This window comes from Anser cygnoides, chromosome 2, assembly GCF_040182565.1.
Source record: "Anser cygnoides isolate HZ-2024a breed goose chromosome 2, Taihu_goose_T2T_genome, whole genome shotgun sequence".
NCBI lineage: Eukaryota > Metazoa > Chordata > Aves > Anseriformes > Anatidae > Anser > Anser cygnoides.
Window position 1 is genome coordinate 117,827,997 of NC_089874.1, and position 14,280 is coordinate 117,842,276.

General features: G+C 37.0%; 1 protein-coding gene across 1 annotated transcript in view; it reads right to left on the reverse strand.

Moving 5' to 3' along the window:
- Window positions 1–2,426: 2,426 nt before the first annotated feature.
- Window positions 2,427–14,280, reverse strand: part of LOC106038418 (ras-related protein Rab-10-like) — a 31,042-nt gene continuing 19,188 nt past the window's right edge. Inside the window, exons 5-6 of the mRNA XM_048049374.2 lie at window positions 11,979–12,080; window positions 2,427–3,268 (exon numbers count right to left, since the gene is read on the reverse strand). Of these exons, the coding sequence (XP_047905331.1) occupies window positions 3,194–3,268; window positions 11,979–12,080 (177 nt within the window). The 3' untranslated portion in view covers window positions 2,427–3,193. The remainder of the gene's footprint in view (window positions 3,269–11,978; window positions 12,081–14,280) is intronic.

A 14,280-nucleotide genomic window follows, 5' to 3' on the forward strand; every position in this document is an offset into this window, starting at 1 on the left:
CAGAATTCGGTAAACACAGAGGAAGGAGAGGAAGTGAAATAACAGCCTAGCTTGGCTGAATCGTACAATCTTCAATGACATGAAAGAAGTAAAAAGTAGGTCAAATTACATATAGAACATGTACGGACAACACAGAAAGATAAAGTCCCAAAATGTTAAACAATTGGAATTAAAAGATAGCAAGGAAGCTGGAAAATGGCATAGTGAGAAGACCAAGGAAAAAACTGTTTTGTTATTCCACACAGGGGGGAATCTATTTAATCATCATCATCTGATCACTGATGATGCTGAGACACTGGTATTCCTAATGTCTTTTCTAACCTTGGTCTTCAATTTAAGAAAGCAGGTGTGATTTCACTACTAGTACCATTGAAAAAGGACTAAAAGCTTAGGAAAAAAAATGAAGAAACTACTTGGAAAATACTTAGTTAAGTTAAAGATTTTTGGATAAACTCGACCTGATGAAACTCTCTTAGGTTTCAAGCAGTGTTAGAGCTGCAGCTCACTTTATCTCCAAGAATAAAGACAGAATGAGTGAGGTTCCAGAAACAAACAAACAGAAGTGATTTGGATCGGCAATCCAACCATTTTTAAGCATACTGAAAGTAAAGATATGAGAAATAACAGCATGGGTTTGTCAGTAACAAGCAACAGCAGATCAATCTTGCCCACTTCTACCAGATGGTAACGGGCTCCATGGATAGCCTAGAAAAAGTGAGCATCATAGGGTTTCATATAAGTTGCTCTTAAATGAAAGGAAAAAAAATGGTTTAGAGAGATACATCATTTGAGTGCAAAACGATTTGGAAATAATTGGTACTCCCAAGCTGAAAGGATGTATTGAATGGGATTTCACGGAGATCCATCTTGAATCCAGAGCTACTCGGCATTTTCATCAATATCTCGGATGACTAAACAGAATATACTTATTCACATGCAAAGACTGTATCTACAGGAAGAGGCTCCAGCTATGCTGGCGTACAGCATTACAATTCAGACGGATGCTGGCAAATTAGAGAAGCTGAAATGCCACTGAATACGGAGAAACAGAAGGTTCTACACATACAGAGGAATAATCAACTGCACAAATACCAGGATAGAAAAGCAGTTCTTCCGAGATTACGGATCACAAGCTGAACAGTTAGCAACGTTAGGCTGTCTTACATTATGCTGATGCTGGAATGCAGAAGTAGGAGTATCAAAGATAAAATCATTTTGATCTCTCCAGCCATTGTTACTTAAACTGGAATAGTCTGCTCAGTTTTCAGTCCTACGCTCCAGGATAGTTGAGAACCAACTCAAAAATAATGAGGAGAGCAACAAAAATGGCAAAAGATTTAGAAAACCCAACCTACAAGGAAAGGTCAAGGGACTGGTGTTCGCTGGCCTGAAGAGGAGAGAGAGGGCAGGCAGAGGTATTTCACGTACATAAAGAGGAAAGAGAGAACCTGCTTTCCATGTCTACCAGTTAGGTTAGGTATTAGGAAACTTCCTGCTTGCAAAACCAGTTCAGTAAGGATTGTACATTACTCAGAGGGACCAAAATCCCCGTCACTGCAGGTCTTTAAACATCTTCCTGCAATACAGCAGGGACAGCTGATCCGAACATGAGATAAGAGGAGGAACTAGACAGCCTTTCAAAATCCCTTCCAGCACTATTTTCTTCATCTGCCCCGGCTGTAACTAAGGCAGGGATTATCCTTTGTTCTTTGTTTTCAGGTTTTGCTCTAAATACTAGGTTTAGCGACAGGCCATGAAGAGTAGTCTTAGGAGCAGCTGTAAATATGTAAACCTTCTTGTCTTTCGCACCCCTTCTGCGAGCATATTAAATTGCCTGGTGGCACAGTAACTTAACAGTACGCATACTAGATCCCACGTGCTTCAGAAAGCAATTTCCAGTTAAGCTCCCTGTCTCGATACCAAATTTGATTGAAGAGACAATCTGAAGACAGCCCTCAAAAAAGAAGCAGGCCCATTTCAGCAGGGTAGTGGCATTCCCCAACAGTAAGCCGATGGAGTTTGTTATCCTGGCTGTACTGGGATAGCTCACCACACAACCTTGCACAGCAGTATTATCCATTCACAAATGGTGGTAGAACAATTACATTTAATAATCGAAAAGAGCCCCATCTCCCAGACCAAAAAAAATTAAGACAATATAATCACAACAATTCTTCAGATTTCCCAGCCTGCATTTGCTTTGTGTGTGTGTCTCCAGCAGGTTTGATTTGTGTTCGGTTTGCTTTTAATTAAAGAAAAAGAAAGTGACATCATGATTCTGCCCTCATTCAAATTTAACTAAAATGTGGTATCCTCCCCTGAAATTAAAGCTATTACACACCAGTGTAAAACAGATCCAAATGAGCAGGATCAGATCCCTGATGTATTTATACTTGAAGAAAATAACATAAATACCTCACATCAAACAAACACTGCGTACCCTTTTAATATAGTGATCATTTACGACAAAAGGAGCACTTGGAAATACAGGTATGCTGTTAAAACCTGCATAAATTATTCAACAGAACAATAAGGCAAGATAATTATTACTGGATTCATTCAATTGTTCCATGTTTTCTGCTTTCCAAAGAAGGTTCTGCAACATAGAGAAATTCTATATGGTTTATTCTTTTATCTCAGCCCTCATGGGTTTTCAAAAAAAACCCTCAAGGGTTTTCAAGTAACATGTACATTTCTGAAATGGACAGAAAAGAAGCAAAGCCAAAAATTTCCAGAAAATTATCTTAGGAGACTACACTAAATATCAGCTGCCTAAAGAGATGTTATCTTGTGGATAGCGTAAGTGATTTCTTATATCAAAAGCTTGTCTGTGTGATGTCAATGTTCATTACATTACAAATCTGGTATAAATAACACAAAAAATGTTACAGTAAATGTTTTTAATACAAGAAAATTAGTGCACTTAGATTTCATTTGTACAAAAATTTGTATGCAAATGCAATCCTCCTGAGATGCAACTAATAATTCCAAAGTCAGGTAATTGTTTTAACTTTACATTAAAAATATGAAAATATAATATAAATGTGTCAAAACATTTGGCAGCAACGTTTATGTAATAAAAAGGATGCTTAAATACTGTGTTCTGTGATTACAGGCTCCCTTTTACAATCTTTTATGTTCCTTTGCAATAGTTAATATTTTCTGAAGAGGAAATGAAACAATAAACAGTATTTCAGAACGCACAGCAGGTTCTCTTCTTACTTTCATTTAGTTCCACAACATCGAAGTCATATAATACATGGGACTTCTGTAAAACAAATAAAAGCAAACATTTAATTAAGATAACTGCAGTACAATAGTTGAAAAACTTGAATTTTCACATATTTTAATTTGTAAAAGACTCGGTGGGGTCACTAGATATATTTTCCTTTAAATATTTAAATAAAATATTAGAATTTTCTAATAAGTTAGAGGGAGACTGATGCCCATGCAAATCACAGCTCAGTGTATTTAAATTTTATAGCTGCCTCAAACATCTTTTCTTATTCTGAAGGTGACAGAGGATAGAAAATGTCTTTTGAGGAGACACTACAAACCATGTGAACCGATCCTGTAAATTTTTACTCACATGAATTGTTTAAGATGTGCAGGTTCTTCTGTAGACTTCACTAATTTTCACTGATTTGCTGTTAACTACCCTAATCTTTGAAGTACTGAGCATGAGGTGCAAAAATCCAATTGAAAGGAACAGAGAAATATGGATCAATGGTACTCATTAGAAAAAGGCATAGGCTATTATTTGTTGAAAAGGATATTGAATTGTTTTGTGAAATTCACTACAGTTCTCTACTTCGTTACTTTTTTTTTTTTTTTTAAGAAATAGGTCCAAATGGAAGCAACCTAGTCTTTATCAGGATAGAACTATCAAAATAGCACTCCACCCTTGTAAAACATTTATTTACAGATTGCAAAAGCAGATTTAAAAAAATAAAACCAGCAAAACCAGCACTCTTCCTTTCGGCAATAAACTTAACTAGATAATTAGTGCTGACCAGAGAAACAATCTAAACCAGTTGTGCAATAGAGTACTAGTAAATGTTGCAACTTTGGACTCTAAAAATATGAATATTGAATCCTGAACTCAAGCACAAAGACATTGAGATTATTGTCACATGCCTTGAAAAATAAAGTCCAAACTTTTCTACTTGCCATTCTGCTGTATGCTTCTTGGCAGGTTTACCGAGTCTATAATGATATACAGAAAAGTAAGCGCAACCACTGGAATCACCACATTCCTCTCTCAAACCAAACCCAACAGCCATAAACAACCATTTCTCACAATAATAAGAAGGTTCCAGAAAGGACAGATATCTGAGCTGGAATTCATGAAATTCAAAGCACAGGAAAAAAAGGAAGAAGATGAAAAATTGCATCATGTAAGACAATGGTAGTCATGATTTAGAATCCAGAAATTCTACATACGGTGTCACAGAGCAGTCTGACTATATCCAGAGAAGTTCACCTAGAATTATTCAGTCAAATCAAAATCATGGGAAAATAAAAGTTTCCTCATGTTAAAATAAGCACTATTCCCCTTTAGCTGAGAATATTTAACACTATCTAAAATTCTGGAGAAGATGCATTAAATTATCTTTTTTCTGCTGTGTAGGATGCTTGAATACACATAGTGGCCGTCACGTCTTGCTCTAGGTGGAGACAATATTTGAGAGTCTTTATGTGTAGACTGTAAATGTCAAGTATGAAATCCTTTTCAAAAGAAGGAGCAAGGCAGAAACTAATGTAATCAACCATAAACTTGTCACCTCAAGAACATGACACCACTCTGGTTCAGGGATAAGATAGTGAGAAAAAAGATCTGGAAGAAAACAGTACAAAAAGAAATTTAAAATGTACTCTGTTGAGACCAAGCAGTAACGCTGAGTGTTGATTACCATGGACATAAGCTAAGGAGGATTCATTTCACACCTTTTTATTCGCAAGAAAAAAAAATCAGTCTAGGTAGTAAGAGTATTCCAGAAAAATAAATATTTGAACAATTCCAGTATTCAAGTTTCACTTACTTAACTTTAGAGGAAACAGATAATTTTAAAGTGTTGCGGGTTACATCTAACTTCATGCTTTCAGTTAAAGGGCAGTGATTTGCATATTCCTTAAACACTGACAGTGCTTATTTGCAAATATTTTACTGCTGGATAGTACTCCTGGGTGGCCAGTAATAGGTACAGTAAGGATCCTTAGGTGATTAATAATGATGAAACCTATTTCACAATGAAATTGTTCATACCATCTGCAAAATCATTATCTGGTAGTAGTTAATCAGCAAATTATCCAGGACAGAAAGACAAGAATGGCCTCTCCACCAATAAAGAAGAGGTAGTATTTTGTTTTAAAAGTCATTGAAATGTTGAAGACTTTAAGGATCACTTCAGTTTGATAAGACTCATAAAAGATTTTCATCAAGCAGACAAGCTTGGGATTCATTAAAGCCTATGTGCTATGCACACATTTTGAAAGTACATATTCATAACTTTAAGAGATACTACGAGTCCTGCATGAGGAGCTGAAGCAGAGACAGCAGTCCCGTGTAGTACTGAGATCCAGTCAAGTCCTGCAAAAGGTGCGGCACCCTCCTCTCATTAAATTAAGGAGGGTAGGTATGCAAATTTCCCCCATCTCAGAGAACAAGGCAAGCAACATTCCTTGCTCTGGGCTCCCTCCCTCTCAATACATCCTCCTAGCTCACATTTCAGCTCAACCTGTTGAAACTCACTTCCCTACAAGGCAGCCAACAAACAGCAGAAAACAGTGAAAAGGTGAGAATAACCGAAGCGATATTGAGAAGCTCCAGTTTCCACATCTTCAGGATCTTCCTTTCAAACTTTTGAACATACCACCACGGAAGTAGATGCCATTCTTTCTATCCTACAGTGATTTCATTACGACACTGAAATCTACTGCTATAAAATACTAGTTCTTCCTGCTAAATACCATAGCAGACATGTCTCACCCAACAGACGGGCATCTGTTTAAGTGTTTTAAGCTCACTGCAGAATCAGTGGAGAAAATCAGGCAGGATGAGGTGCTCCCCGCAGCCATCTGGCTCTCCTCACCAGCTCTAAGCAGAGCTTGTACCACCAATTTACAACAGATACCTGACTTGTAGATAGACAAACTGTGATAAGATGGGAAATAGAAATAGCATTGAAACATAAGGGGGACTCTTTGAATGGTTTCTAAAGTAGTAAATTTATACACCTTAGTTAAGATCAGTTCCTGTCCCTCGCTGGAAATCTGCTCAGATTAACAGTGTTAAAGCACGCTGGATTCCCCTACTCTTGGCACCAGTTCTTGGTATTTTTATACTGTTTCAGTTATATTGGAGACAGGGTTCACCATGGGTTTGGACGACTGATACAATTTTTCAAAATTTCAATGCCTCTACCAAAGGCAGACCCAGAGAGTCTGCTGGAAAAGTACTGGCTTTAGAGAAACATGCAGAAGGGACTGTAACTGATGTTACTATTACTTGTAACTTCCTAAAATTCTGACAAAGATTGGCAAAGCATGGCAGAGGACCTTGTGCAATGAACTTCATGGGACTTCCGCACCTACACAGCCAAAGAGAGAGCTCAGTTGTTAAGATCTGTCCTACCGTTTTTTTAACCTGTATTCTCCTTGTATTCTGCAATTCTAGATTTGAAATTACCTGTTCAAAATACAAAACAGTCATCTCCCAACAAGAATGACCAGGACAGAGCACAAGCAGCATCAGCAAGAGCTGGAGATATATTAGCAGGGAAAGCAATCAGTGTTGGGGCAGGGACAGGAGTAGGAGAAGACCAAGAGAGGATAAGACACAACAGGACCCCATCGCTGCAGAACACCTTCTTCAAGAGATGGGAATGGAAGTCCTTGTTCCCAAATCCTACTATTCCACAATGTCTAAGACGCATCTAACCCACTGGCAAAGTGTGGATCTCTATCTCCCTCTTCTGTTAATAACACATAGACTTTAACAACATTGTACTGCAATTATTTCACAAGCTTAAGAAGACAACTATGCTGTTACTCTAAGAAAACCCAACCCTACTGATATCTGTGTAAGGATTAATATCATTCCATCTCAAAAGCCCTATTTAAGAGAGCAATCAGGTTGCAAAGTCACGATCTTGCAGAAGCAGCAAATTCCAGAAGTAAGCCAACTGTGTAACTTTACCTTGGTTTCCTTGAATTTAATTAATCATATGAAACCATAAAGGCTGTGATACAGAGTCCTTTACAGATACAAAGTCCTCAACGTAGAGAGAAAGGCACCTCCAGAACACAATTATATCCAAAGATGTGTCTCATTCCATTGAATATAGATGATGTGGCCTTTGAGCAACCCCATCTACTGGGAGGTGTCCCTGCCCATGGCAGGGGTGTTGGAACTAGAGGATCCTTAAGGTCCCTTCCAACCCAAACCTTTCTGTGATTCTTATTGTAGACTACATCAGCCTAGTCATTTTAATTGCCTAAGGTTGCTCACTAAAATGTATCTCATCCTATATGCTCAAACATTATGATTAAGATCCAGAGATTAAGACTCAACATTTGATTTACATGACCTAATTACATGTTACTGTTTCCAGAAGAATATCTGGCTCATTCAATGTTCAGAACAGACCTTTTTGAATTAAACAAGATGTAGAGCAAAATTAGGCCTTACGTTGCTCCAATGCTATGTGAGTTGGTACCATTTATCCTTTTTGCTTTAATATCTGTACCATGGTTCCCATGTGTGCAATGCTGAATATACCACCTACTGTTACTAAGAAGGTTATGAAGATAAAAATCTAAAATAGATCTCATATACAGCATTAAGAGCATTATGAAAAACCTCACGAAGAAATTAATATTCTGTGGTCAGTACAAGATAAATAAAGGGTAAATAAAGCCTGGGGCTTCATGCATGACTAAGGATAATAAATAAACACGGAATGTGCACTGCTTGAGACACGGGGATCTTTAGGACACACTAACAATTCCCAGAATCTCAGCAATGATGAAGTCTAATTTCCTATGGATTTGTGTCCTGCATTGAATTAAATTTGATATCTACGATGCAAGCTCCAGCTGGAGTAGCTGGTCAAAGCATTTTTCAGCCTCTGTCTGTGTCTAATACCGTATGAGCTATTGCTGGAGACCTTCCTTCTGCAGAGTGCTCTGCCTCTCCTTCACCCAGCACCTTATTTTCAAGGAAGTATAATCTCAAAGATCTTGTTGCCTTGGAAAGAAAACTAAAGAGATCAAGGAAGGACAGAGTTGAGGCCTATTACTTTTGAATATTCATCTCAAATTACATCTAACTGTTAGACTTTACGTGTTAACCTCAACAGCACCAGGAAAGTTCTTAAATAGGTTTTGGCTGTTCTGTGCTCAGAAGATATGTATTTATTTAATATAACATAAAAACAATCTTAGCAGTTGATCAATTTTGGGATGTAGGCAGAACATAAGTTTTGGATAGTTTTATAGCAGCCTTCAGAAAAGAGCAAGAACTGCATTCTTTTTCCTTTTCTTTTTGTTTAATACAGTTTCCATCCTTCTGCTCCTAGTTTAGAGAAATACCAACCACCACACCCACAAAGACAGAAACACAAAGGCTTGTAACATTTTTTTAAAAGCTAGTTGAAGAGAGTACTGCTCGTCAGCCATGAAACCAAACAACACAGAAGTGCAAATACTAACTGCATTCTGGGTGGTATTTCGGGGGTTTGGTTGTTTTTTGAGGACTGACTCACAAGTACAAATAGATCACTGGCAACCTGAAGCACTGTTAAGGAACAGCTGTCATCAATTAATGAGCAGGTTTAGGCAAATCTGAGACTTGCAAGAATTGTGAATAATAACAATTAAAAAAGAATTTATTTGTCAACATGTCTAAGCAAACCTCTGGAATAAGCTGTAAGTGCAACTAACATTTGTTTCCACTACAGCCTTTCCAATACAATGAAATCAATTATTATTTGGGGTTTGGAACTAGATGATCTTTAAGGTCCTTTCCAATTCAAGCCATTCTATGTTTCTATGATTTTGTGATTATTAAGTGATAACGATTGAAAACTGTGAGTTAACTATTCTCAAAAATGTCATGACTCCACAGCTGGAACCAATGTAAGCTCTCAAATAATATCTGATTGTTTTAATGAGCTTTTCGATGCAAATTAGAGCCATGGGTTTGAAACCCATCAGAGAATGGTTTTCATGGATTATAAATATCTGAAAAGTTGAGCAGTGCTTTAGCTATATGAATCACTGGGACATGGAAGTCTTCTCCCTCCCCTAAACCAGATAAAAGTAAAGCCACAAAAGAAGACATAGTATGGTCTTACGTAAGTAGCATGGTCTGTTGGTTTAAATCCACAGTCTACGAACAGGAAAATGCAGGACAAAATAATGACAATACAAATCTGCCCTTTAGGTCTGACACATTTTAATGTGTATATATATACATACATTTAATTGGGAATCCTACTTTGAACTGCAACTTGTTCTAAATTTCAAGACAATCGAGAAGCTCATTACTTCTATATGACCTCTACATTTCCAGACATTGATCTTCCCCATCTACATGCGTATTTGCTATAGAACCAGTTAACAGAGAAATGCCTGTATTGTAGATGGTGAACAAGAGTGTATATAGAAAATCCTAGATTTCCCAAGATTTTCCCCTACTGCAATGCATCTGAAAATGGTCTACTGTCTGCCTGCCTGCCTCTCTTACTTCTGAATGACCTAAGCCCACTTCCAAAAGGCATGGCCATACTAGACTTTTTAAGAGAGCTCCTTAAAACAAGTTTTCTGTATGGGACTGGTAAAGCAATGACATGCTTCCACTGAAGCATCTCATCAGTCTGGCATAGATGGTCCTACCACAGAAGTAAGCAAGGCCCAATATCCTGCTACCTCAGATATATGTCCTGGGCCAAAACACTGTGTAATGATGTATCTCCTTCTTCAAATCAGCAAGTACGTATTTTACCATTGCAGAATGGATGTATGACTGAAGTGATCTCAGACTGGCAGCTATCATGTCATTTTTCACAGCTACTAGTCACACTTCCTAGCACATTTTTCCTTCTCCAAAATTTCATCAGTTAGAGGAAGTTAAAATTCAAGTAGTACATTCAGATTTCACAGTTTTGTGAACAAGCAAATTATTTTGTTGAACCTGAAAACCATGATGAGACTGCATGGTAGATTTATTTATTTTTTTTCCTGTGAATTCTTTCTTATCAGGCCAGTGGCAAAACCAATTGGGCTAAAGGAATCCTTGTTTAAATCAACAAATGTCTTTCACTACAAATAACAAATTATACACCAAAGTAATGGCATGTAAGGCCCCAACAGGGACTGCAAATATTTCTAGATGGAGTGAAATGTTACTATAGACAAACTCTTGCAAACATTTCTAGACAGGGCGAAATGTTACTACAGACAAACTTGACGAATTCTCATGGACATATTTTCCAAACACACGTACATGCACACAGACTGTATAATCGTATTCTCAAGCAGTTCTAATTCAAGCCATGCTGGAGTACAATGGTCTGAATTTGTTTGCATATCCACACTATAATAACCATGGATTTTCACGAAGATTAGTAGGAATACTAAAATTACACCTTAAGTAAAATGAATACAGGCAATCTTGGAGTGAGAAATACCCAAACACCATTTCTGAATGCTGCAGAGAATTCTCTCAGATCATACCCAAATGCACTATGCAGAAACGTTAGCTTTGCAGATATTTGTCTTTGCAGCAGTTAAGATCATAGCTATTGCTTTGTAGCTTTCATGCTGCATAATATCAAATATACCATTTATTTATAGTTGAAAGTGTCTTTTTCATTTACAAGAAATTCAAAGTTATCTTATTTGAGACTTTTTCTCAGCTATTCAAAGACCTGCTATCCTCCTCTTCTAAATGATATTTGGCAGTTGAGTTTCATTGTCATGCTAAGGGAGTCAAAATCATATATTTAAAAAAAAAATCAACAACAACAAATAAAACTACAGCTTGTGTTATTGCATACTAGGACAGGACCTTGATTTAGAAGCAGTCCAGCCCTGAGCTATTATTCTGACCGTCCCCTATGGCTATTTAATCAAAACACTGCAACTTGTGACTTTGTCAGTAATTTTGCTCATTTATCTTTATTATGACTTCAAGAGTATTCGGAATGGAAGGCTAGTTTTGTATAACTAATATTGGTGATGAATGGCAATGATAATGCATTGCATGAAGAACATCCATTAATGTCTAAAATAATATTCTACTGTCTAAAAATAAATTGCGATGCAAAACATTTTCATAGCTAATTAACAATAATTCAGTCCTACAAAAGAGTTTTGTATGGCAACTCTGAGTAGCAAGGACCTTTACGCCAACACAATCTAAGTGGTTAGAGATGCCAACTCTGACAGCTACAATATTGATTCTATCACTAATTAACTCAAATCTTTAAGTTCTAAGATCTTCACAAACAGTAGTGTAAATCATCCAAACAAACAACTATGATCTTTGGATAAAATATTTGATTGCTGAACATAAAAGGTCTGCTCTTTCCATCAGCATGTGGCCTCTTAACAGTATGCATATTCTGAGGACACCTACAGAAAAAAAGGAATCTTCCTGGCACAGAAGTGGAACTACTGTGTAACCCCCCTGTATTAACCCTTCTCTTGAAGAAAATGGTGGGAAGGAAAGCCACTAATGCAGCTTTCCTGAATTTTCACCTTCTCCTTGAACACTATTATACATGTTCCCTTCTTCCTCTGTTCTCTCCTCCCACAATTCTTCTTCCCCACGTCCTCCCCATACATCTACAGTTACAGGATACCCGCAAATATAACTACATAATGCAAGAACAGCCCTGGTTGTGCTTTGTTAAAGCCATTCTGTATTTACAATCTTGGTTACCCAATCTGCCCCTTCTTTCTGCTCAGCCTACCTTTTCCAGTATCTCCTTAGTCAAGAGTGAAAATGCATCCTCAATGTTCACGTTATCTTTGGCACTGGTTTCAAAAAAGGGTATCCCATGTTCCCAAGCAAGCTGAAAAACAAATGTAGGCAACAGGATAAACAGTCTTTAGGAAAAAATAAAATATTTACCGATACTAACAGCAATAGATATGTAGATGCTTCTGACAGTTTCTAACATGTTATATAAATATTAAGTAAATGTCAGCTCAGTAAAGTACACTGTATTCATCCTCGTTTCATAAATTTCAGGTAAGTTTTAAATCAGTCTTCTTAAATTTCTGTATTTTCAAAACAACTTTTTTGACCTATCTTTACTCGTAAATAAGAACAAACTGTAGTGGGTCTCTTCTCAATGTTTTGACTGGTTTGGAAAATGAATCGTCTCCTAGGCAATTATTTAGAGGAAATTAATGGAATGCCTGCAGAAAAGGATAGATGAAAATGTGACAAAAATGTATAAAAACAGTCATGATGAAATAAAAAAAGAGATGCAGTATTTCACTAAAGACGCAGAAAAGCACACATAACAGACATACAAAGAACAGATGTGTATGTGAAAATATATTATGGTAATAGGATAACCAGGAAAATACTTAGAATAAATCCACAGCATAGATATTATATTGGTTAATTTTATTTAATTTACTTGTGTCCCCTCAATTCCCGTGTACCTCTCTTACAGCTGGGTAGATATATATTGGCATGAGGAAAAATGAACTACAAAATTCATAGCTTTTTAAGGTCCTGAACTTCTTCTTATTTATACTGTTATATACATGGAGAAAAACAGCTGACCATTGCCTCCCATGGGAGGAGGCTAAGTTGAGAACATCTGCCAGAAAAAAACATAGTGGGAGAGCCTATTTTATTCCCTTTGCAATGAAAACCCTCTCAGAGGGTTTTCTCTCCATCTGGAGAAGGCAATCCCAGTGAAAGAAAACACTCCTACTGCCTAGAATGTACACAAAATCCTATAATTACTGACCACTTAATTTATCTGTGATGCTCTTCATTAGGATAAAAAGTCTAATGCTGGCAGTTATGCTTGTTTTCAATGGGCTCTAGAGCTAACTTAGAAAAATTCAAAAATAAGGTATGAAGGTATAAGAATTGAAGTGCAAAAGTTTAGTAATGATATAATAAAGACAATTTTAAAGGTGGAAAAAGGTAAGCAAAATGGTTTATTTTCCAAAATACTGTAATGAAATATAATTTTGAAAATGAAGAACAATTCTGTTTCTTAAAACAGACTACTTCATAAGAGATTCTAAACTCCTGCTGACTGCAATGAACAGTTTTAGATACTGCAGCAACTTGTAACAAAAAATTAAGATCACATTACTGTTAGCAAGTGTCAATGCTAAACAGTGATTCATTATGGTTCATAAGAAAAAATACATGTAGTTAAAATACCGGGCTAATAAAATGGGGAAGACTGCTTCACAATTTATGAAGTATACAGGTTCTACTATTAAATATTCCTTTTTTCTTTCTTGTGTCATGTAATAGACATCTAGAGTCTATCTATGTAGAAACTGATAAACACACACCGTTTTAATCATGGAATCACAGAAATCACTTGGAAAGATAACCCTACTTGAAATGGGACTACTGCCCATAGGGTCAATCCTATGGTTGACCTAACATAGGGTCAACCTTTGCCTACCTGAGCTTTGAAATCCCCCAAGGATGGAGTTTCTGCAACTTTTGTGCATTTTTTGCCATCACTAGAAAGACAGGGGTAATAATCTCTCCAGATCTGCCATCCATTATCCTCCTAATTGTAGCCCAGCATGCTTTTTTGCAATGAGAGGCTACCATTGACTTATATTTGAGCTGGTGTTCATTGTAATCTGTCAATGCTCTGCAGCAGGGCTGTAATTCACGCAATCACTCCCTGCTTGTACCAATGCCTGTGATTATTCCATTCCAGGTGTATTTCTCTTTACAGGATTTCATCAAGGTCCTAGAGAATTGAACTTCTACCATTTGGTGTGCTGGTCACAACCCTAAATCGCACATCACATGTGAATCTCCTTCTGTCATCAGATCACTGATGTAGATGTTGAACAACCAGAGTCCCACCACAGACCTCTGATGTACTCTGCTGATTACTACCAACCACACAGCCTTCAACTACTATCTTTTGCATCTAGCCCACATTTTCTAGCTTCCAAGTGAGGATTCCATGTGAGAAAGCGACAGAAGCCTTATTAAATTCAAAATAGATCAAAACCACCACTATTCCTTTGTCCACATCCTCATTTCCT